This window comes from Triplophysa rosa, unplaced genomic scaffold (genome assembly GCF_024868665.1).
Source record: "Triplophysa rosa unplaced genomic scaffold, Trosa_1v2 scaffold152_ERROPOS834286, whole genome shotgun sequence".
NCBI lineage: Eukaryota > Metazoa > Chordata > Actinopteri > Cypriniformes > Nemacheilidae > Triplophysa > Triplophysa rosa.
This window is the reverse complement of record NW_026634156.1, coordinates 91,857-116,907: the sequence shown is the minus strand read 5'-3', so window position 1 is coordinate 116,907 and position 25,051 is coordinate 91,857. Positions and strand designations below refer to the sequence as shown.

The window sequence follows — 25,051 nt, the reverse complement described above, 5'->3', positions numbered from 1 at the left end:
ACAAAAATGTTGTAGGTCTAAACAATTTTTACCAAGCTGATATCTCCAATATCAAAAATGTGGTGGTTTAAATATCCATACAGGTGTGTTTTTAATGATTTTCTATAGTCAGGTCAGTGCAACTTTTTTAATTGTCCATGTTACGAACCCCAAACTCCGTCTAGGGTTATTTTTGGGATGCAAAATTTTAGATTACATACACACACACCGGGGAAATTATACAAGGTAGCAACGACAGACAAATGATGCGAATAAAGTAAGGTGTTTATTATACAAAGTGTAAAGTGACAATAATATTAAGACGAATGTGATTTAAACATGACATTAAACAAGGGAAAAACGAACGAGAATGGTGCCAAAGTAATGAAAAAAACAAAAGAGAAACTAACAAAATTTTTGAAACACCTCTATTCTAATCTACAATCCATTCGAGCGGGTCTTCAGCGTTTTCACGCCCTGACTACAACATACACCAGGGCTCTCAAGTCTCACGCACACGCATTTCAACCCGCTCACACGCCACACCTTGTATTTAACACGCAGAGAAATTTCCAGGATAACGCCCACCAAGAAGAATCAGAAGAATCAAGCGAGTTCCCCATAGAGTTCAGAAGGCCCTGCCACGCACCAGCTAATCAAATAAAAAAAATAGCTACCGAACAGCCAATCAGAAAATAGCATTGCTGTATCGGGTAAGATTTAGATATTCCCGCAACAACAAGGTTTACATTCTGATTCCAACGACACATTCTGTGATTCACAGGCTCAACACGACATTAATTCAGATGGATCATTATCACTATAAAGTGCCTTTTGGGGTCCTCATCAGAAACACTAAGCCATCGTGAACATAATGTAAAATAACATGTTGAGGTTTTATTATAAATGTCCTAATACTTCAACACATACAACTGCAATAAGAAGATTCTTAAAATGTGTTTTATCATTTTATACCATTTTCTTTGATTCGTGTTTGTGATTTTGGTCCCTCACACTGCTAAGCTAACTTCAGTGAGTGTTAAAAGTGGAAACATTGCACAACATTATAATATTTTTTGAATGTTCTTATTGTCCTCAACAATGTATTTGATAAAACAAATAATTTGGATAATTTATATTATATTTTCATAATAATATTGAGCTTTTTGCAGAGGTTAAAACATCTGCAGCACACACAGTAAGTATCTGCACTCATTTTCCCTAGTGTTCAACATAATGTGTTTGTAGTTAAATGTTGTCAAGCTTCACATGTCCACATTGTCATAGTGACATTTTAATTAACATAAAAACTTTTCAGTAATTGAAAATATATATCTTAAACAGTATACAGTCAGCTTTAACAGTGAATCCCTTTGCTAGCTGCAACTACACCATGTGTTCATCCCTGCTAATTTCAGCAGCTATTCTAACACTTGTTTAGTATTAGTTCTGATTCAGAAGTAAAGAAAAATGAAAGAAAAAGAAAGAAAAAACTATTATACACATTTCACATTGTGAAAACCTTTGGCCTAGGCTATTTCAATATATTTTATCCAAACAATGTATAGTATTAAATATTACATTTGTCTATTTCAAAGATGTCAGGGAAGAAGCAAATGAACATTCTTTCATGCTTCGCTCTAAAGGATCAGCTCCCTAAAAGGGTGGCCAGGTCAGAGAAGGAGACTGTGGAGAAGACAGTAGATGAGGCAGTGGAGAACCCACTGGAAACAGGGAAAAAGAGAGGATTCAGTAGAGCAGCCACCTATAGGTGTTTCTTTAAGAAGGAGTGGTCAACCCGATCGCCATACATCACAATGAGAACCACCAGCTCCTTCTACTGGTGCACAGTCTGTAGACAAGAGAACTCCTGTGCCCATCAAGGCGTGAGGGACATACAGTAAGCAGGCATGTTGGCAGCCAGTTTGGGAGGTTTTCTAAAATAGCTGCATTAGTGTTAGTGCTCCCTCATTCAAATGCAGACGCTGAGAGGGTTTTCTCCATGGTTGGACTAAATAAAACCAAAACCAGGAACAGCTTGGCACTGGATGGAACTCTGTCATCCATCATGACAGTGAAAATGGCTGGCCTGGAACCACAGTGTTTCAAGTGGGAGCCACCAACCCGTGCTGAAGGCCTCAAAACATGCTACCAACACTTACAATAAACAACACTAACCAATATCTCTCTCTCTCACACACACACGAACACATGTCTGGTTTACTATCCCCGTGGGGACAGTCCATAGGCGTAATGTTTTTTATACTGTACAAACTGTATATTCTATCCCCTATCCCTACCCCTATCCTTAATCCTATAGATCATAGAATACTTTTTGCATTTTTAAAAAATATTGTTCTGTACAATTTATTAGCTTTTTTGCCCGTGGGGACCTCAATTTTGGTCCCCACCGTGACACGAGTCCCCATGTGTTTGTGTGCATTCAGGTTTAGGTCCCCACCGGGATACACAAACATGAACGCGCACACACACACACGCACGCACACACACGCACACATACACACACAAACTTGCACTAAGAAATGATGAATTAAATAAATATTTTTTTATTTGTACAAATTTATGTGTCACATAAATCAGAATAAACCCTTAAGAATAAACCAGTTTATTTACATATATATATACACAAAAAAAACAAGATAACAAATTAAACTCTGGAAAGGGTGTCAGCTAGAACATTCCCTTTCTGTCGGTCTCTCGACGTTGTGTCGAACCAACAGAATGGGGTTTGTCTTGAGAACATATCATCTTCTGAGTATTTAGAAAAGGCCAATGAAAATTGGCGAGTGAAATTTGCATGCCGGACTCCTCCCCGGATGTCCGGGTATAAGAGGGAAGCCGGCATGCTCATTCATTCACCTTTTGTTCTTCAGAGCCTACGCATCTGATGAGCTTCTCTAAGATCTTTGGTGATCATTTTTCTGCTGGAATCTACGACGTGGTACAGCGGACGGTCCCTTCTTGCACTGCGGGCGGTGACGATTCAGACGTTGCGTCACGGGTGGCTGTGTTCCCACGAGACTCAGCCACCACCTCGTTTGCTCCCCGTTCCTTGGCGGCAGGACTACGGCCCTGCCGTCCGCTAGGGCAAGCAGCGAGGGTGATATGAGGATTACTGTGAGCGATAATCCACCAGCCACTGGCTCACTGACCGTTCGCACCTCATCTCGCTCGTCTGACCGTTCCCCAGGAGACGGTCCCACCGTCTTATTCCTCAATCACGTATTCGGACATGATGCGTGATGATGAGATGTCTCTTGCAGCATCGGGGGGTGACGTACTGCAATCTGACTCCGATGATTCCTCGGGCTCCCTCCCTCGGGGGGTCGAGCCCAGGAAGAAGCGGACGTCGAAATGTCAGCCATGCTTTCCCAGGCCGCCGTGAGTGTTGGGTTGCAGTGCCCACACTGCGTCTCCCGGCGCTTGCGGATGGCTACATGGTGCCTCGGGTTTGAGCGTGGCTCCAAGCTGCACCCGCCCCCAGTGCCGTGTTTACCGGAAGTGCCTGAGGAACTTAGTAAGACCTGGAAACGCCCCCTTTCCGGCACGTTTCACGTCAAACAAAGTTCTGTCACCCTCTCTTCCCTCGAGGTTGAGACAGCTAGAGGATACGTCGATGTCCCCCAGGTGGTGCCGCCGAGGTGCAATCGTGCCCGTAGGCGGTGGCCACCTGGGGGGGGGCTTGACCTAGACTCCCGTCCAAAGCATGTGGGGTCTTGGCATCTCTGGTGTCGAGAGCTTACATTGCGGCGGACCAAGCTGCCTCCTCTCTCCACGCTATGGCTCCTGCCAGGCCAGGGCATTGAGAGAGCTCCACGAGGGCAAGACTGACCCAGCGCTTATGCAGGAACTCCGTGCCGCCACCGACCTCACTCTACGGGCGACCAAGGTGACCACGCAGGCCCTGTGTCGGACGATGTCCACACTTATGGTCCATGAGAAACTCCTCTGGCCGAACCTTGCGCAGATGAGTAACGCCGAGAAGGTCCGCTTTCTCGACGCACCCGTCTCGCAAAAGGGGGGGGGCTGGTTGGTGATACTGTCGAGCCGCAGTTCTCGACAGTAAAGAAGCAGTCCTCCCGTGCCACGACTCGGCCGCCTCGGTGGTCGAGTCCCGTGCACCATCTGCTTCCCAGCAGCCCTGGTCCTCTTTGACGCCCTCCAGCTCTGGCGCCCTCCACTCAGGCGGCCCCAGTGGAGGAGACAGTGAAGAGGAGACCATCGCCCCATCAGCAGCCACGGCGAAGCGGCCCTCATGGGAAGACCTCAGGGGGATCGAGGCTACCATTGGGCCCGACCCCAGCCACATCGCTGGGAAATCGGATACGGACGGATCCTGCCCCGTCTCTCCATCTGCTGGCCCCCTCCGGGGGGATAGCGCCCACTTACTCTCACAAAAGATAGTTTCCTCTCTCTCTGGGTTATCCCACCCTCTGCACGATGGTGAACGGCAACCTCGACGTTGCGCCACCGCGAAGCGCAATGTCGAGAATAAACAACAGCCCTCAGCACTCTCAGTCAGTTGAGCTGCGCAGTCGCCGGAAAAACAGCAGAGCCGATCTCCTCCCCGGGGGACCTCCCCCGGCAAGGAATCCGTACTGCTAGCCATCGAACCACGCCCCGGGGGGACGATGAAAAAGATCGAGCCTTTAGTCCCCCTGTCACATTTCTTTCTCGGTATGGAACTCGTCTCGGTCCCCATGACAGCGTGACTGATTTCAGAGTGCGCCCAGTCAGTGTTGAACTGCCTGAAGCTTTCAGGCAGTCAGCGGTCCCCCTGAAACTATTTCAGAGGCTCCTGGGATACATGGCATCCTCGGTGGGGGTGGTCCCCCTCGGGTCGATGCACATGCGACCGCTCCAACACTGGCTACAGAGTCAGATTCCTTGGAGAGCGTGGCACACCGGCAGCAGGCGTTGATCATCACACTTTTCTGCCGACACACCCTAACCCCCTGATCTTCCATGACCTTCTTGCGGACAGGGGTCCCCTTAGGGATGCCTCCCTGCAGGGTGGGGGGCCGTGTGCAATGGGCACGCAGTGTCGGGGCGGTGGACGGGCCCCCATCTGCGTTGGCATTTCAACTGCCTAGAGTTGTTGGTTGTGCTACTTGCATTGAGGAGGCTACTACCTCTCGTGCAGGGCTAGCACGTGCTGGTCCGGTCGGACAGCACAGCTGCTGTGGCGTATATCAGTTGGTGGCATTCACTCACGGCAGCTAACATGACTCGCCTGGCGCCTCCTCCTCTGGAGTCAGCAGGTGATCAGTTCCCTGCTAGCCACACACATCCCAGGTGTCCTGAACCAGTCAGCCGATGCGCTCTCTCGTCAGTCGACTCCATCCCAGCGCAATCCGGCTCATTTGGGAGCAGTTCAGCCAGGCACAGGTGGTCCTGTTGGTACTCCCTGTCCGAGGCACCCCTCGGCACGGATGCCCTTGCGCACAGCTGGCCGAGGGACAAGCGGAAGTACGCCTTCCCCCCAGTGAGCCTCATTGCACAGGTCCTGTGCAAGGCCAGGAAAGAGGAGCATCAAGTGGTACTAGTTACGCCCCACTGGCCTAACCAGGACTTGTTTCTCAGAGCTAAGGCTCTGACAACAACTCCCCCCTGGCCGCTCCCCCTGGTGAAGTTCCTGCTTCCCCAGGGGAAAGGGCCCGTTACGGCATCCCAGGTCCATGTCTGGACGGGACAAGGAGATCCTGAGTGACCCACCCCTGGTCTGGACATCACTCAGGCTAGGGCCTCGGCCACTGGGCGGCTAAACGCCCATAAGTGCCGCCTCTTCTCGTCCTGGTGCTCTTCTCGGCGAGAAGACCTGCGGAGTTGCTCGATCGGGAACGAGCTATCCCTTCCTCAAGAGAGACTGGGAAGTAACCTCTCCCCCTCCACACTGGTAGTGTATGTAGCCGCTACGGCCGCTCATCATGACCCAGTTGCTGGGTAGCCTCTGGGACAGCACGACCTGGTCATTAGGTTCCTAAGGGGCGCGAGAAGGTGACCACCTTATCAGCGCTCAGTACCCTCTTGCGACCTAGGTGGCGGGCCTCAAGAGGCCACACCCCCTTCGAGCCTCTCGGAGTTGCCGCTCTTTCTCACTCTCGATAAAGACGGCTCTCCTGATGGCGCTCACCTCCAAGAGGGTAGGGGATCTGCAAGCTCCCTCCGTGTCCACAGATTGCCTAGAACTCGGGCCCGGGGATTCTCACGTTATCTTGAGACTCCGCCCCGGCTATGTGCCCAAAGTTCCCACCACTCTCCCGAGAGACCAGGTGGTGAACCTGCAGGCGCTCCACACCGGGGAGGAAGACCCAACCTATCCGTGTTGTGTCCAGTACGTGCACTGCGCCTCTACTTGGACCGCACGCATAGCCCAGAAGCTCTGAGCAGCTCTTTGTCTGTTTCGGAGGTCAGCAGAGGGGGGGGTTTCCAAACAGATGCTGGCGCACTGGATCGTGGATGCCGTCATTATAACGATATCGATCTCAATTCGCCCCTGCCCGTTGGGAGTGAGGCGCACTCCTCATGGGCACTAGCTCGGGGCGCCTCTCTAGCAGACATCTGCAGAGCTGCGGGTTAGGCTATGCCCAACGACTCCTTGAGGTTCTAATACCTACGCGCAGAACCAGTGTCAGCCCGCATCCTGCAGGGCAATGTGTAGGACCGGCAGCCGGTAGGGCGTACGCCTGCGAAAGCCCTTCCCCCTTCCTTTAGGGGGATCAGCGGCTATTATGCCTCCCCTCTTTCCCCCACTGGGTAAAGAACAGGCATTTTTTCCATCACTAGCACCTTCCTCAGGGCAGGCTGGGCAGAGCAGCCCTGCCAATTTAGGCCGGGGAACAGTTGAGTTATCTCCCACATAGCTCTAACCGGTCCTAGTGCTCCAGATGTGGTAACCCCCCCTACGTGGGCTGTTCCGTCTGATGTATCCTCATGAATGGTTCCCACCTCAGCAACCCATGACCTCCCTAGGTGGACTCTCACCTTGCGGTTGACTCCTGCAGTCCGCACATTTTCCCATGAGTGCTCCCCTGATGGTGAGACCATGTGGTGTCTCCACTAATTCCTCCCTTCGGCATGAAAGGGAACTTAGAAGACTAAATACAACACTTGACAAACTATGAAAACTAACACTAGACTAAACACTTACTAATACAGGAATCTGGCAGAGACAACATGCACAGGAACTCAGCGGTAGAATTCACAAGAACAAGCACGAGTACGAGAATAAAGCACATGAACGCAACGCACAAGCACAGGACAATGAAACATGAGGGCATTTATAGGGGAACAAACAAAGATAACGAGGGGCAGGTGTGAAACATAAGACATGGCAGGGAAGCAATGCATGAAACGAGAGGGGCGGGCCAATGACAAGACACGAGAAAGCACATGAGAAGTATAACATAAACAACTCATGGCTTTCTCACATAAAACCTAAGGGCTCTGTCCCGATCCTGCCACACGACTAGGAATTCATAAACAAGAAGGCAGGACCGTGACAAGTTCATTGACTTTCCCAACATTTTTTCATTTTTTATTTCTAATGTTTTTTAATTTTTTTATAATAAACATGTTTGTGATTCTTCAAGCTTTTTCCAGCAGAGAGGGGAGGGGTTTGGAATCGCACAGAGATGCAAAATGGAGCGACACTCAGCATTTGATGGCTGGATGTATAGACACTAGGGGGTATGACGAGACACTTAGCACACGAGATGAGGAGAGAAACAAGATTAATCTTCACGAGAACAAGACAAGATTTTTACACTTATTTACAATTATTTTTACTATTTTTAAGTAATCCTCAGTATGAATTATAATATGACTTAAAAGTGGCAGTGCGTCATCAGTACTAATTTCATCATCAAACTCCATCATGCTGATATCACAAGACCTTGACGAGAAATCTTACGGCATGATATCTTGTCACACCCCTAACAGACACCCTTTCATTTTTAAGGAAACTAATGGGAAAACTATTCAATGTTACTATCAGTAAACACTAACAACAAGTTATATGAGTGTTAGTATTTTGTCCGTACTATACTTTAAAAAGATGTTGAGGCTCTTGTTCGTGATAAAGAATGGAATATTTTTCCTCGTTGTAGCTGTCAAAATAGTACAAAATTATCCTGCTTCAATGTATGTAACATAAAATAAGATTTAAGTAAAAAGTAATCTAAATGTAATCCTCAAGTAGTCAAATTAAGTTACCAAAAATGTGTACTCTAAAGGGTGGTTTCCCGGACAGGGATTATTTTAAACCAGGTTTAGGCCCAAGTTAAATTAGGACATTTAAGTAGTTTTTTACAAACATAAACTTAAACTTAAAAAACATAACTTGTGTGCATTTTGACACAACACAATGGCACTGATGTATTTTAGGATATGTCCATGCAAGTTGTTTTCAGTTTGGACAGCTCTTACATTTATTTTGGTTTAGGACTAGTCTTAATCCCTGTCCGGAAAACCACCCCTAAGAGATTACGTCACTGACAACAAATTTGTCATGTAATCTGTAATCAGTAACTGATTACAGTTCCTAAGTAATCTACCCAGCTCTGCCTAACATTGTATTTACTGGGTGTAAACACTGTTTATGGAATTGAGTTTGCCGTGATCGGAGGGAGTGCAGTGAAGTTACCCCCTTGTACCCCCTAAGTAGCTCTGTTATCATTGCATCTGGCTATACGAACTGATGTTGCTGCCTTTTTGTTCTTTTCAGTTCTTTTTTGGCCCATTGCAGTGCCACAAATGTATTTTTTATTACATGTATATTCATATTTTATAGTATATTAATTGTATTAAATAAAGTAAAAAATACTCAACAGTTATTGATTCTTTGCGCAGAATCAATAAAATAATCTACCGGAAATTAAATTTGGGCCACATAACTTTTATGTTGTTGCCACTGAAACTGTCTATTTCATGTACACTCATGAAATTTCAGTAGATGATGTTTTAGTCTAAGTAACGTTACAGATGCCTTAGGAATGGCTTTCAAAGACACTCTTAACTCCATGGGCATTAGTCAACATGTGTCAGGACCCACTCACCTTCGTAATCATACTTTAGATTTAATACTGTTTTACGGTATAAATGTGGACGACGTTAAAATCCTTCAGCAGAGTGAAGACATTTCGGATCATTATCTGGTATTATGTTTGCTTCACTGGCCTACGGCTGCAAATAAAACTCATTGTTACAAATATGGTAGAACAATAACTTCAACTACCAAAGATGCGTTTCTCGATAATCTGCCCGAATTGTCTCAAATCATGAGAAATAACGTTGAAGATCTTGACATTACCACTGAAAATTTTAATTCCACCTTCTCGGTAACGCTAGACACAGTTGCTCCTCTACGTTTAAAGAAGATTAAAAATGGCAGCCCCACACCGTGGTATAATGAACACACTCAGGCTCTAAAGAAAGCGGCCCGAAAAATGGAGCGCAACTTTAAGAAAACTAAATTAGAGGTATTTCGTACAGCATGGAAGGATAGTATTCGAAAATACAGGAAAGCCCTAATAACTTCTAGATCCGCCTACTTTTCATCACTAATAGAAGAAAACCAGCACAACCCTAGGTTTTTATTTAACACGGTGGCTAAATTAACAAAAAATAAATCGTCAGTGACTTCTGATCCTGTATATCAGCATAGCAGTGATGAATTTATGAACTACTTCACATATAAAATCCAAGATATTAGAGAAAAAATTATAACAATGCAATCAGAAGTGAAACCCGCTGAACAAACTAACTACAGCGCCCTTAAGGAGAAAATGCAATTATTTTATACCGTAGATCAAGATGAGCTGTCTAAAATTATTAGATCATCTAAATCAACAACATGCATACTAGACCCTATACCTACAAATCTACTGAAAGAGATGCTCCCAGAAATTATAGATCCTCTTCTTGGTATTATTAACTCATCTCTGACATTAGGACATGTGCCTAAAGCATATAAGGTGGCTGTTATAAGGCCCCTTGTCAAAAAACCCCAACTCGACCCTAGAGAACTAAGGAACTACAGGCCTATATCGAATCTACCTTTCATATCTAAAGTTCTGGAAAAAGTAGTTTCAACTCAATTATGCTCCTTCCTCCAAAGGAATGACATCAATGAAGAATTCCAGTCTGGATTTAGAGCATGTCACAGTACAGAGACTGCTTTGATCAGAGTTACAAATGATCTGCTATTGGCGTCTGACCGAGGTTGTATCTCGTTATTGGTGCTGCTAGACCTTAGTGCTGCATTCGATACCATTGACCACAGCACACTCCTACATAGACTCGAAAATTATGTCGGCATTAAGGGAATAGCTTTGAAATGGTTTAAATCTTATTTATCCGACCGTTTTCAATTTGTAGCAATAAACAATGAGGTGTCACGCAAATCGCAAGTCCAGTACGGTGTACCACAGGGCTCAGTCTTAGGGCCTCTGCTCTTCGCATTATACATGCTACCTCTAGGAGATATAATAAAGCGACACGGAGTTAGCTTTCACTGTTATGCTGATGATACTCAACTTTATATTTCCTCGAAGCCTCATGAAACACAGCAGTTCCATCGAATAATGGAATGCATAGTCGATATAAAAAACTGGATGAGTAACAACTTTTTATTACTGAACTCGGACAAAACGGAAGTGTTACTTATTGGACCGAAAACTGCTATAAGTAACAACCAAGAATACTGTTTAACTATTGACGGATGTTCCATAAAACCCTCGTCGTCAGCAAAGAATCTTGGCGTTCTATTCGATAGTAATCTGTCATTTGAGAGCCACGTCGCCAACACCTGTAAAATTGCGTTTTTCCATTTTAAGAATATATCTAAACTACGTCATATGCTGTCAATCTCAGATGCAGAGAAGTTAATTCATGCATTCATGACATCAAGACTAGATTACTGTAATGCACTGTTAGGTGGTTGCCCTGCAGGCTTATTACAAAAACTCCAATTGGTCCAAAACGCGGCAGCTCGAGTTCTTACACGTACAAAAAAGTATGAACATATTAGCCCGGTTCTGTCAACCTTGCACTGGTTACCTATAAAGCATCGCGTTAACTTTAAAATCTTGCTTATTACCTATAAAGCCTTACATGGTTTAGCTCCTCAGTACTTGAATGAACTCCTTTTGTATTACAGTCCTTCACGTGCATTACGCTCTCAGGCGTCCTGTCAGTTGGTAATACCTAGAATTTCAAAATCAAGTGCAGGTGGTAGATCCTTTTCCTATCTAGCGCCTAAACTTTGGAATAGTCTTCCCTGCACTGTCCGGGAGGCAGACACACTCTGTCAGTTTAAATCTAGACTAAAGACGCATCTTTTTAATCTTGCATACACTACTCTTCCATAATATAAATCTTCAGAGGGTTTAGGCTGCATTAGTTAGATCAACCGGAACCAAAAACACAACTGATGTACTTGTTGCATCAAAGAGTACAGAACAGTACTCTACTCTCAGCCAGTCTTGTCTCATTGTTCCAAGGTTACCACAGCGAGCAGGATGCAGTTCATGGCCTGACCTGATGGTAGAGCGGAGAATGGGAAGTGGGGACCTGACAAGAGCTGAGATGATAGAGCTGGATAAAGAAGGACGCGGTCTCTTGACATGTCTTCACCACAAAACTTCAAATGCTATTAGATTATTAATGATAATCTTAAACTATAATTTATTTTATTATTAAGTTTATTTATTTTATTTAGCCTTGTTGTGCAAGTTCTCTGGAGCTTGTGCAGAGGCAGCAGCTTTTGCCAGAGGGGAACTGGAATCCCCTGGTTGGGCCTGGGTTCTCCTGAGGTTTTTTTTCTCGATTAGAGTTTTGGGTTCCTCGCCACCGTTTGCATACTGTTTTTGCACTATCTGCCTGACCGGGGGGGCTGCTTTAGAATCTTAAAGTTTTACTTAATTAATATTGCATATAGGAATTTATTATCTGTTATATTTGACCTGTGCTTCTCTCTCCTTTATCCTAAATGTGTGCTCTCACTGAGCGTGTGTGTGTGTGCGTACTTGTCTGTGTACGTATGTGTATGTGTGTGTGTGTGTGTGTCTCTGTGTCTGTGTGTGTTGGTGTGTGTGCGTGTTGTGTGTGTGGAGTGTTTTGTGTGTGGGTGTGTCTGTCTTCTGTGTTTTCAACCTTTTCTTGTTTTTGCAGGTACAACTTTGATTGTTTTGCTTGTAGTCAATGTGTCTCATGTACAGCTGCTTTGTAACAATGAAAATTGTAAAAGCGCTATATAAATAAAGTTGAGTTGAGTTGAGTTGAGTAGTCTGGTATAACTGGGTGTTAACGACACGGCAGTAGCTCTGGTCCAAATTTCCATGTTGCTTTTTCTGACCAAGATCCGCCCATCTAGAGTAAAATAACATGACCATCCACAGTTCTTTTCATTTGTGAAATTATTGGGAAAGAGGTTAAATCTGTGTATACAAAGGTTAAAGGACAATAAACAATTTTGAGGTAAGAAATGTAAATTACATCTCTGATTGTGATATTGACGATTTAATAACAGAACATCTAAAAAAATTTAAAAAAGATTTTACATATTAAAACAATTTGCTATTAAGTCACATTGTGTGCAAAAAAGGCTTAAATTTACCTTTTCCTTCTTTAATTGTGAGTAAAAACATAATCTCCTGCCCAATAAGAGTATAGGGCTAAAAGGGAATATAATCTTTAATTCGTTTTTATAAATGGATTACTCTACACATCTTTTATATTATGAACAGATTTTTGTAACAAGCTGTGAATTATTAAAAATTAATAATTAATAACATACAGTTTAGGCCACAACATAATAATAAATTAATTGAGTTCAAAAGTTTATACGTGCTTAATTCTTAATACTGGACATTGTAATCTGAACGATTAATGGTTTTTTATTGTTCTGAACCATTTACATTTGTTCATTGAGCAGAACTATGTAATGCTGCTCTTCAGACAAATCCTCCATGTTTCTTTTCGTGCATCTTCTGCATATTTAACACCTTTCCAACAGTGACTGTATGTTGTGATCCATCTTTTTTCACTGACATGTGAGAGACTCATACAAAATTATTACAAACTATACAAAAATCATATTTTTTTATTTAATAATGGCATTTAGAAGCTACATATGATGTTTGAAGACAAAACAAGAAGAAATTGAACAGTTACTTATAGTTGAGTATGAGCAATTTTATGATTTTTTATTCCTGTTTGCGGTTTTCTGTAATGGTCATGGTGTTTCATTTAGCCTTCTCGATATATTTTACATTTAAAAACTCAGAGATTAACTCAAAATTTGCATTGAGCTTTTCGAAAGAGGTTTTTACTCTTATTTGAATCTCATAATAAAGTAAAGCCACAGCGCTATTTTAATACAGTCAAACAACCGCCCAGCAGTGACCAGTGACATGACACACGCACATTGAGCTATTTGAATACGAACTACGTACCTGAAATACTAAACTACCTTTTTCTTGTCTTTATTTCATATTTGAAGGGTTTTGTTGCAGTTTAGAAATAATATATGTCTTGGATGACACCAGTGGCGGCTTTCATAAAATGCTTAGACAAGTCATAGGAGTTTCTTAAGTTAGTTACACAAAAGGTAGATTAATAAATCACGATTTAATAATATGAGTACACTCTTACACTGCCATAGAAAAAAAAACATTTTTGGGTCATCAAAGCATCAAAAAATAGTGACTTTCTGATTTCAAAATGTCAAAAAATGTTATTCAGTTTTCATGCCTAAAATTTGATGATTAGTATTCACCGGCATGATTACATTGTTACTAATAATAATGGGCAACTTGAATCTTGTTTCTTATTTAATTATATTATTTTACTTATTATTTGCATGGAGTTTTCTGTCATTGGTGTAACACCAGTGACAATAACACCGGTGACAAATTCCCATGAAAGGCAAATTTTCCAAAATGATGGCTAAATCACCTCAAAACTAGCATGTTGAGGCACACTAAAATCTATACATTATACCGATAAACATGTTTTTTCCAATAAAAATCCTTCATACTGACACCAACCAAAGCAACACTAATGACGCTTTTAAAGAACCACACCAAAATCCAACATTTTAAATAACATTTCCAACTTATGTTAAGTAAAGGGACACTCACCATGTGTGTGCTTGAACAGAGCGTCTTCTTTGTTGACCTTTGATCTTAAGTACTTACTTGCATATTTGTATTCTTTCAAAATAATAGTTTGTGTCACCAATAAGTTAACACCAATGACACAAAATCAAAGGACAGATATTTTTTATATTTTATTTGTATTAATAAATCATTATTTTGGTTTGCATTTTTATGCATTTATTAGGCCTTATACTTGTCTTTAAGCGGTTAACTTAAATACAAATAAATTAAATGTTTATACACCATACAAAAGATTTAAAGATAGGGAGGGGGACATGTGTTTTTTCACGTACAAATGAAATTCAAATTAATTTAGAAATGTACAAACCTATGAAGACTTAAATAACAATCATCATTATAAAAAGGCGCTAAATTGTGTATTAGTGGCTAAATCGGGTGGATTTTTTTCATTTGGAAGCTTTTTACATGCCTGTAAAGTGTAGGGACAGGTTTGCGACCATATTTTGAAAATGGCCCTTTTGGCCGGAGGGTTCTACAAGGAACCCTTAACATCCACAGAATCTACAGAAAAGGTTATTTGTAGTTAAAAATGGTTGTTTGTGGAATATTAAGACATGGTTGTTTTAATAACCTTTGACACATGTGAAAACCCTTTTGCATCTTCATTTTTAGGAGTGAACAAGAAAGTTTTCATATTTAAATAGCTGATTTCCATAGTACTCTTGTTTGTATATTAAAATTATTCATAGTCAAAAGAGCAAAAGAGCTGCCTGTCCATGCAGCCTTATTTGAAAAGAGTGAAGTAATGCATTTTACACCTTGGGGAATCAGAATAGGTTTAACAGAATTATTACATAAAAGATATGCAAATCTGCTTTTTAGAACAGCTGTGCTATTGTTTAAAATAGTTTTCTTTTTTTACTGGTTCTTTGTTGGTCTTTCTGTTTCTCTAACAGATTAGATGAGCGTACAGTGATGCTGAAACAGCAGAGAGGAGCTGTGAGAGAAGTGAGGGACATGAGTTTGTTTGTGCTGCTGCTGCTGCCAGGTCGGTGTCCTGATTTAAATCTGTACATGTGCACATGCATTTATTTATACATGTTTATTTTAACAGGACTTCTGTTCAGCACTTCTGTTCCTACGCGATATTATTACTACATAAACGCTAGAATGTCATGGGCAGAAGCTCAGAGTTACTGCAGAATGAAGCACGCTGATCTGGCTACTGCAGATACAAAGAGTCATGCGAACAGGTTGCTAGGTATAGTGAATGATGGATACAAGGGATCAGTGTGGATTGGACTGAAGAGAGGGACACAGCATCAATGGGGTTGGTCTTCGGGAGATAATACTCTTACAGAGTACAGTAAATGGGCTACGGTAGATCTTGATCATCTATGTGGTTATTTTTCCTCTGGATTGTGGTACAATTTGTCATGTTCGACACCACTACACTTTGTGTGCTATAATGGTGAGTAGTTAGTTTTTCATCTGTGTTTGTATTTAGTTAAACTGAGAATCACCGAGACTTGGTCTTATTTTCTTATTTTCGATCTCTTGATAGAAAGTAATGCATACTTCAGATTCTCTTCTGCTAGAAACTGGAGAGATGCTCAGAGTTACTGCAGACAGTATCACAAAGATTTGGCCACTGTTAAGAGCGCTGAAGAACAGGCCCAGCTACATGCACTTGTTGGAAATGGGCCATCGGTCTGGATCGGTCTTTTCTCTAACTATTGGCAGTGGTCTGACCGATGGAGTCTCTTCTTCAGAAACTGGGCAACAACACAACCAGTTGCATCTTGTGACTGTGCCGCCATGTCAACAGCTGACTCTGGGAAATGGGCTGCTGAAGTTTGTGATCTAAAGCATCCTTTTATCTGCCATGGATGTGAGTTTACCAAATCAGTTCACATATAACACAAACGTTGTGTAGCTATACGAGTTTATTGCATCCGTGTGTCTGTTTTTGACTGTCCTTCAGGTCATCGGTTATTTTAATAGGACAAACTCAGTTTATGTAATTGACTCTTTGCTGTGAGCCATATTCGAACCGTTTGTGTCATTTTAAAGGGAATTTTACAGAAATTAGGGATGTCGCGGTACCGTAAGCATATCTTACAATACTATACCGGCTGAAGTATCATGATACCAAGCAGTATCACAAAGCTGTGCCATGTTGGTATTTCAAATCAACGAAATAAACCAAATTCCTTAATACACAGGTCTAAATGAAACCTTTTGTATTTACTATAGTAAACTGTATTATACTGTACACTACAATATGTTGTAGTAATAACTATAGTAATTAGATAAATTGTAGCAAATACTGTAGTATACTTTAATACAGTATTTACTATGGTAGGACTCTGGTGTCTATTTTTGTAAATTTTACTCTAGTAAATACTAAAGTACACTGAACATTTTAAAATAAAGGGGCTTAAAAGGTTCTTCACAGCGATGCCTTAGAAGAACAATTCAGTCAAAGGTTCTTTAAAGAACTATTCCTTTCTTACTTTTTTATAATATGAAGAACCTTTTTTCACCACAAAGAACCTACTGTGAGACAGAAAGGTTCTTCAGATGTTAAAGGTTCTTTATGGAACCAAATGGTTCTTCTATCGCATCGAAGAACCTTCGCTGTGGAGAATACTTTAAGCACCTTTATTTTTAAGAGTGAATGATTTCCTTTTTAATTAATTACATATTAAAGACTTTGATATTACATTACAAATAAATAATACTGTGATATTATTATACTTACTGTGATATAAGTGTGCTCACACTCTTCATATATCTTTACAATCCCATTTTTCATTTTTCTCCATCAAAGCACCCAAGATTCGTCTACGTAAGAACCACTATTTAAATGAAACTATGACATTGATTGATGCTCGAAATTACTGCAGAGCGAGATTCACTGATATGGCAACTGCAGACACCATGAATGATGTGAACAGTATGATGAACACAGTGGATCCCGGATACAACGGATCAGTGTGGATTGGACTACTTAGGATCTTACCCGCACGTTGGGTCTGGCCTTCGGATAGCACCTCAGTTTCCCAGTACAGTAACTGGAGTCCAGGGGAACCAAATGGTAATTGGGAGTGCGTAAAGAGTTTGAATGGAAGCTGGTTTGATGAGGACTGTGCTCTTACTCTCCAATTTGTGTGTTTCAATGGTGAGTCTTTAAATCCGTTTAGTTTTTTTGTCCAGTCAATTTGATTCTTGGCTAAGGTTTGGTGTTTCTCTTGTGTTTGTGAACAGACAGCACTGGTTATGTGCATATTAACACTCCTCTGACTTGGAGAGATGCTCAGAATTACTGCAGACAACATCATACTGAATTGGCGAGTGTCAGCAGTCCAGAGCAACAGGGTCTGATCAGTAATGAATCATCCGTCTGGATCGGTCTGTTTCTGGACTCTTGGCTGTGGTCTGATGGGTCGAGGCTTAACTTCAGATACTGGAAAACTGGATTACCATCCGCGATTACAGAAACTGGTATCTGTGTTGCCATGTCAACAACTGACTCTGGAAAATGGGCCTATCACAGCTGTGGCCAAAAGTTACCCATTATCTGCTATGGGGGTGAGTGTTCCCAGTTGATAACTGATATCAAAAAAGGCAAGAGTCACACATTTCTTCTAGATACTATTAAAGTAGCAGAATTAGTTTTACAATTATTAATATTAAAGAAACAGTTTACATTGAAAGTGTGTGAAAAAGGCATTTCAATACAAAAGATACAGTAGACCTTCTATCAATAAGTGGGGCATGTTGTCATGTTATATTTTACCAACTAGTCTCAACATTCTGAGTATTATATTTTCTTTTTGTTCCTCCAGACGACAAGTTAATTAAAAAACAACTGGTCAGACTCAACTTGTCCTGTGGTGGAAAATGCAAGTTAAGTGATACTTCACTTCAGACAACCATTCTAAATGAGGCAAGTCTTATGTCGTCTTTACACAGCAAAGGCGGCGCGGAAACCGAATCTGAAGCGGCTTAAAACCACGAAAATGAGCATTTACACAGATCGTTAATGCGGTTCTGAAGCGGCATAAATGCATTTACACAGGAATTAAAATAATGCTGAACATAACCACAAAAGCACAGTTCTAAGAATATGCTGATGAAATAATATCTTAAATTAAACAATATAAACTCAATATATATATACTGACACTATGTTAGGAACGACTCAAGAGTCAAGTGCAGAGTAGATCGAGATTTTATTAAATCCTCCACGGAAAACACACAGCGACAGGGTGAAACAAAACAGGCAATGATTCCAGGGATCTCAACAAAAAATGTCAAAAGGCTCGAGCGCTCGGCCGTAGAACCAGGGCAAACACTGCCAAAAAGTCAAATACAAATCCACCCAACGAGGGACAAAAACATTAGCTGCAAATAGGACAAACAAATAATAATCCACCCAGCGAGGGATAGGAGACAATCCGTCTGGCGAAAACAATAGTAATCCGCCCAGCGAGGGAGAGGAGAAAATCTGTCTGGAGTAGATGACAGTAATCCGCCCAGCGAGGGAGATGAGAAATACCGCCCGGAGTGGACAATAGCGGTAGTGAGTGGTAACGGCCCCGGCAATCCTACCGGACCAACAGGAGAAGTCCGTAGCTTATGCTCTCGACCCACAACCGGAGGAGAACCGTGGTGTAGGACAGCTGGGTTGTGGGAACTCGTGCAGATAGCCGGAGGAAGCCACGGGAAGGAAGCGATCCGCCGTAATCCTCGGCTGAGGCGTCTCTTGTGTGAAGGGACCGGTTGTCAGTGATGCTGAGGTAAAAGAGAGAGCAAGGCAGAGGCAGACACCAGGTGCAGTCAAAAAACTCTGGAGCCTAGACAAGGAAGATTTAATGCAGTGCATTCTCACGACAGGACTAGACAAGACTCGAATATGTCCAACCCTCCGGTACAACACCAAACGGACTGACAAAGAACAACGCAAAACACAGGGAATAAAAGGGGAAGCAATCAGGAAAGAAAATGAGACACCAGTTGGGGAGAGGGAAAATTAAGAAGAACCCAGGTGAATCGGGGAAATCAATAATGAGAAGTAGATAGGGTAACAAGGAGGCGGGGCCACACACACGCGGATTCCGAGCACATGGCAACTGTCAAGTGCTCAACAAAACAAAAACAGGACAAGACAGACAAAACCCAGAGGTGCTAGACTCGAGCCCTGACAGTACCCCCCTCCCCAGCGGCGCCACCGGGCGTCCGAGGAGGAGGCTCACCTCGACGTCGGTAGAACTCCTCGATCAGAGACTGGTCCAAAATGTCCCGAGACGGAACCCAACTTCGCTCCTCTGCGCGATAACCCTCCCAGTCCACTAAGTACTGGACGCCTCTGCCACGACGACGGACGTCTAGTAACCTCCTGACTGTATAAGCCGGAGAGCCATCCACTAGACGAGGGGGGGGTCTGGGACGATTGCTGGCAGGATGGAGTGGAGAGGAAACGACAGGCTTGACCCTGGAAACATGAAAAACAGGGTGAACCCGACCAAGGGAGGGAGGAAGTCTGAGCCGAACAGCCACCGGATTAACCATCTTGGTGATGCGGTATGGGCCAATGAACCTGGGCGCCAGCTTGCGAGAAGGCGCTCGGAGAGGCAGGTCCTTGGTGGAGAGCCATACCCGCTGACCACACACATAGACTGGTGGAGAGGACCGGTGACGGTCGGCCACTGCCTTGGTCCGTCTCATGGTTCGGGCCAGAACCCCCCTGGCCTTCTCCCAGGTGCGGCGGCAGCGCTGAACGAAGGCCAGGGCAGACGGAACTGCAGCGTCGGGTTCCTGTGATGGGAACAGAGGAGGGTTATATCCCAAGGAGCATTCGAAAGGGGACATACCTGAAGCAGAGGACTGAAGAGAGTTGTGAGCGTACTCTACCCACGAGAGCTGAGAGCACCAAGAACTGGGATTAGATGATGTCAAACAGCGGAGCATTCTACCTAGATCCTGGTTGGCCCGCTCACATTGCCCGTTGGTCTGGGGATGAAAACCTGATGACAGACTCGCAGAGGCCCCGATCTGTCTACAGAACTCCTTCCAAAACCGGGATGAAAACTGAGGACCCCTATCAGAGACCACGTCGAACGGCAAGCCATGGAGGTGGAAGACGTGGTCCACCATCAGTTGAGCAGTCTCCCGGGCAGAGGGTAGTTTGGGCAGGGGAACAAAATGGACCGCCTTGGAGAAACGATCCACCACTGTGAGAACCACTGTGTTACCCTCGGAGGTAGGAAGCCCAGTGACAAATCAAGGGCAATATGAGACCAGGGGCGGGTAGGGATGGGCAGAGGACGGAGCAGACCAGCGGGAGGGCGGTTGAGTGACTTGCATTGAGCGCACGTGGAGCAGGCCGACACAAACTGTTTGACATCAGCAGCCAGTGATGGCCACCAGAAACGTTGACGGATGGCAGTCAATGTTCCCCGAGTTCCTGGATGGCAAACTAACCTAGAAGAGTGACCCCATCGAAGGACTTCAGGACGCAGCGCAGCCGTCACCGGCAACCTACCCCCTGGGCACTCTGCCGGCACTTGCACCCCTCGACCGGCCTCTACAACTCGCCGCTCGATACCCCAGGAGAGAGCCCCGACCACCACCCTCCCTGGGAAGATGGTCTCGGCCGAAAGCTCCCTCTCCGGGGCCTCGAACAGACGCGAGAGGGCGTCGGGCTTAAGGTTCTTGGAACCAGGCCGGTACGACAGGGTGAAGTCAAAGCGGCCAAAGAAGAGTGCCCAGCGGGCCTGGCGTGAGCTCAACCTCTTGGCTGAACGGATGTACTCAAGATTCTTGTGGTCCGTCCAGACCAAGAAGGGCTGCGCTGCTCCCTCCAACCAATGACGCCACTCCCCCAAGGCCAGTCTTACCGCTAACAGCTCTCGATTACCGATGTCATAATTGCGTTCTGCAGGGTTTAGACGGTGAGAGTAGAAGGCGCAGGGGTGCACCCTCCCATCAGCAGGGGATCGCTGAGACAGAACTGCGCCAACCCCGATATCCGATGCATCGACCTCGACAATAAATTGGTGGGCAGGATCTGGAACAGACAACACAGGTGCAGAGACAAACCTGGACTTTAAAGAATCAAAGGCAACCTGAGCATCATGATTCCACCCAAACGGCACCTTGGTGGAGGTCAATGCCGTAAGGGGCGCAGCAATGAGGCCAAAGTTCCTGATGAACCGCCGGTAGAAGTTGGCAAAACCCAGGAAGCGTTGGAGACCCTTACGAGAGTCGGGGACAGGCCATTCAGCAACAGCTCTTATCTTGGCTGGATCCGCTACAATACCATCAGAGGAGATAATGTGACCCAGGAACGTGACAGACTCGGCATGGAATTCCCACTTCTCCGCCTTAACGAATAGTTGATTCTCAAGGAGGCGTTGGAGAACCCGTCTAACATGCTGGGTGTGGGCCTGGAGAGAGGGGGAAAATATTAGAATGTCGTCCAGGTACACAAAGACAAATTTGTTAATCATGTCACCCAGAACGCTATTGACGAGGTCCTGGAAGACGGCAGGGGCATTGGTTAGACCAAAAGGGAGAACCAAATACTCGTAGTGTCCCGTAGGTGTATTGAAGGCCGTCTTCCACTCATCACCCTCCCGGATGCGGACGAGATGGTACGCATTGCGGAGGTCTAACTTAGTGAAGACCCGGGCTCCCTGTAAAAGTTCAAAGGCAGAAGACATGAGAGGTAGGGGGTACCTATTCTTAACAGTAATGTCATTCAAACCTCGATAATCAATACAGGGCCGAAGAGAGCCGTCCTTCTTAATGAAGAAGAACCCCGCACCCGCAGGGGAGGACGAGTGACGGATGAGCCCTGCCAGAAGGGAATCTTGAATATATTTGTTCATGGCCACTCTCTCAGGAGCAGACAGGGAAAAGAGTCGACCCTTGGGCGGAGAAGTGCCTGGGAGGAGGTCAATGGCACAGTCGTAGGGGCGATGAGGAGGAAGAGAGGTAGCTCGGGACCTGCTGAACACAGTACAGAGATCGTGGTATTCCACCGGAACGCCGGAGAGATCAGCAGGCTGCACCTGTGGGTTACAAGACACAGAGACAGGAGATGAGGCAAGACCAAGACAAGACACATGACACGACTGGCTCCAGGCTAATAGTGAGTTGGTCTACCAATCCACGTGAGGATTGTGTTGAACGAGCCAGGGGTGACCCAAAACTAACTGGTTATCTGGAGCATTCAGGACGTACAGCACAATGCTCTCGTGGTGGTTGCCGGAAAGAAGGAGACTCACACAAGGGGTGACGTGGGTGATGGTATAGAGGTAATTGCCTGCCAGTGACCAGACCTCCACTGGTCTATCTATGGTTATGTTCTGAATTCCCCATTCCTTGGCAGCGGCGGTACTAATGAAGTTGCCCTCCGCTCCAGAGTCAAGGAGAGCAAACCCAGAATGAACGACCCCCTGGAACTGAAGGCGACAGGGAAGGAGGGTCCGATTCGAGTGAGAGGTTGAGGAAGAGATGGCGCCCACCAGGACTCTCCGGGCTACTGTTGGACCTCGGCTTTTAAAGGGCATTGCAAGGCAAAGTGGCCAGCCTTACCACAATATAGACAAAGCCCCTGGGTCAGGCGTTGTTGTCTCTGTGATGGAGAAAGACGTAGGCGCCCCAGCTGCATAGGTTCAGCATCAGGAGATGGGGTACTGGGCAGAGCAGGAGTAGGTAGGGCTTGAGATCGCCTAGCGGGCAATGGACGCCACGGTTGGTTGACTGGGTTGCATTGGCGACGACGAGACAGTCGACTCTCAATCCGAACGGAGAGACTTATCAGTACGTCCAGCCCTGCGAGTAAATCCAGAGGAGCCAGTTCATCGGCGACAGTATGGTCCAACCCATTCAAGAATCGGGCGCGCAGCGCGCTCTCGTTCCAGTCGCACGCAGCCGCAAGAGTCTTTAGTCGGATGGCATAGTCAGTGACAGAGCGTCCCTTCTGTGTCAGACGTGTCAGTTCGGCGGCAGCCTCATCGCCTTGGGCTGTTTGGTCAAAGAGATGGATCATCTCCAAGCGGAAGTCCTCGAACCGGGAACAGAAAGCAGCCTTGGCCTCCCATACAGCCACAGCCCAGTCACGGGCAGGCCCAGAGAGCAGAGTTATGACATACGCCACCTTGGATCCCTCATCAACATAGCGGCGTGGTTGGAGAGCGAAGACTAGGGCGCACTGCGACAAGAATTAGGGTCGCAGCTGTAGACAGGTGGGTTGTTGGCATGGGGTTCAGACGTTGTGGCACGAACAGTGAGATCCCACTGCCACTCCTCCATACGGTTAACTAATTCTGACATCTGAGCATTGAGTGCTCCAACCTCATGGACGGTGGCATTTAAACGGGTAGACTGTTGTCCGAGTAAGTCACCCTGTTGCGCGAGAGCTGAACGTAGAGGGTCTGACCCCGCTGACTCCATCTTTATGGTCAGTCCGTTCTGTTAGGAACGACTCAAGAGTCAAGTGCAGAGTAGATCGAGATTTTATTAAATCCTCCACGGAACACACACAGCGACAGGGCGAAACAAAACAGGCAATGATTCCAGGGATCTCAACAAAAAAAAATGTCAAAAGGCTCGAGCGCTCGGCCGTAGAACCAGGGCAAATACTGCCAAAAAGTCAAATACAAATCCACCCAACGAGGGACACAAAAACATTACCTGCAAATAGGACAAACAAATAATAATCCGCCCAGCGAGGGATAGGAGAGAATCCGTCTGGCGAAAACAATAGTAATCCGCCCAGCGAGGGAGAGGAGAAAATCTGTCTGGAGTAGATGACAGTAATCCGCCCGGAGTAGATGACAGTAATCCGCCCAGCGAGGGAGATGAGAAATACCGCCCGGAGTGGACAATAGCGGTAGTGAGTGGTAACGGCCCCAGCAATCCTACCTCACCAACAGGAGAAGTCCGTAGCTTATGCTCTCGACCCACAACCGGAGGAGAACCGTGGTGTAGGACAGCTGGGCTGTGGGAACTCGTGCAGATTGCCGGAGGAAGCCACGGGAAGGAAGCGATCCGCCGTAATCCTCGGCAGAGGCGTCTCTTGTGTGACGGGACCGGTTGTCAGTGATGCTGAGGTAAAAGAGAGAGCAAGGCAGAGGCAGACACCAGGTGCACTCAAAAAACTCTGGAGCCTATGACAAGGAAGATTTAATGCAGTGCATTCTCACGACAGGACTAGACAAGACTCGAATATGTCCAACCCTCCGGTACAACACCAAACGGACTGACAAAGAGCAACGCAAAACACAGGGAATAAAAGGGGAAGCAATCAGGAAGGAAAATGAGACACCAGTTGGGGAGAGGGAAAATTAAGGGGAACCCAGGTGAATCGGGGAAATCAATAATGAGAAGTAGATAGGGTAACAAGGAGGCGGGACCACACACACGATTCCGAGCACATGGCAACTGTCAAGTGCTCAACAAAACAAAAACAGGACAAGACAGACAAAACCCAGAGGTGCTAGACTCGAGCCCTGACACACTAATAATAACAATGCATACTTTAGGATAAAAGCAATAATAGGCTATAAATGCAACATTTTAAATGATTTTCCTAGCTAACAAACAATCGGGCACCTCACCGCATATTGAAAGACGCCAAAAGTTGTTTTAAAGAGCCACAAATTCACTGTCGACCATGAACAGTTCCGATGTTACAGCAAATGTTACCAGATCGTTTTCGTGTATGAAATACTGTCCTCAATGAGATGCATCTGGGAATATAACGACAAAATCCTACATTTCAATCATAGCCCGACAAGTCCCAAATAATTTATGCTCCTAGTGCCGGGCATCTGTGCAGAAGCGCTACTGTCCTCACTTTACGATCTGGACCGAAGCACACTTACATTATTATGATGCGACTGTTTTGATGTAAA

General features: G+C 45.0%; 1 protein-coding gene across 1 annotated transcript; it reads left to right on the top strand.

The window, feature by feature from the left end:
* The first annotated feature begins 1,577 nt into the window (after nucleotides 1–1,577).
* On the top strand, nucleotides 1,578–18,135 carry LOC130549707 (macrophage mannose receptor 1-like). Its single transcript, XM_057327009.1, has 7 exons — nucleotides 1,578–1,879; nucleotides 15,077–15,168; nucleotides 15,235–15,591; nucleotides 15,685–16,011; nucleotides 16,954–17,304; nucleotides 17,391–17,714; nucleotides 17,972–18,135. Exons 1-7 carry the CDS (start codon nucleotides 1,578–1,580, stop codon nucleotides 18,133–18,135), a joined length of 1,917 nt encoding a protein of 638 aa, XP_057182992.1.
* The last annotated feature ends 6,916 nt before the right edge of the window (nucleotides 18,136–25,051 follow it).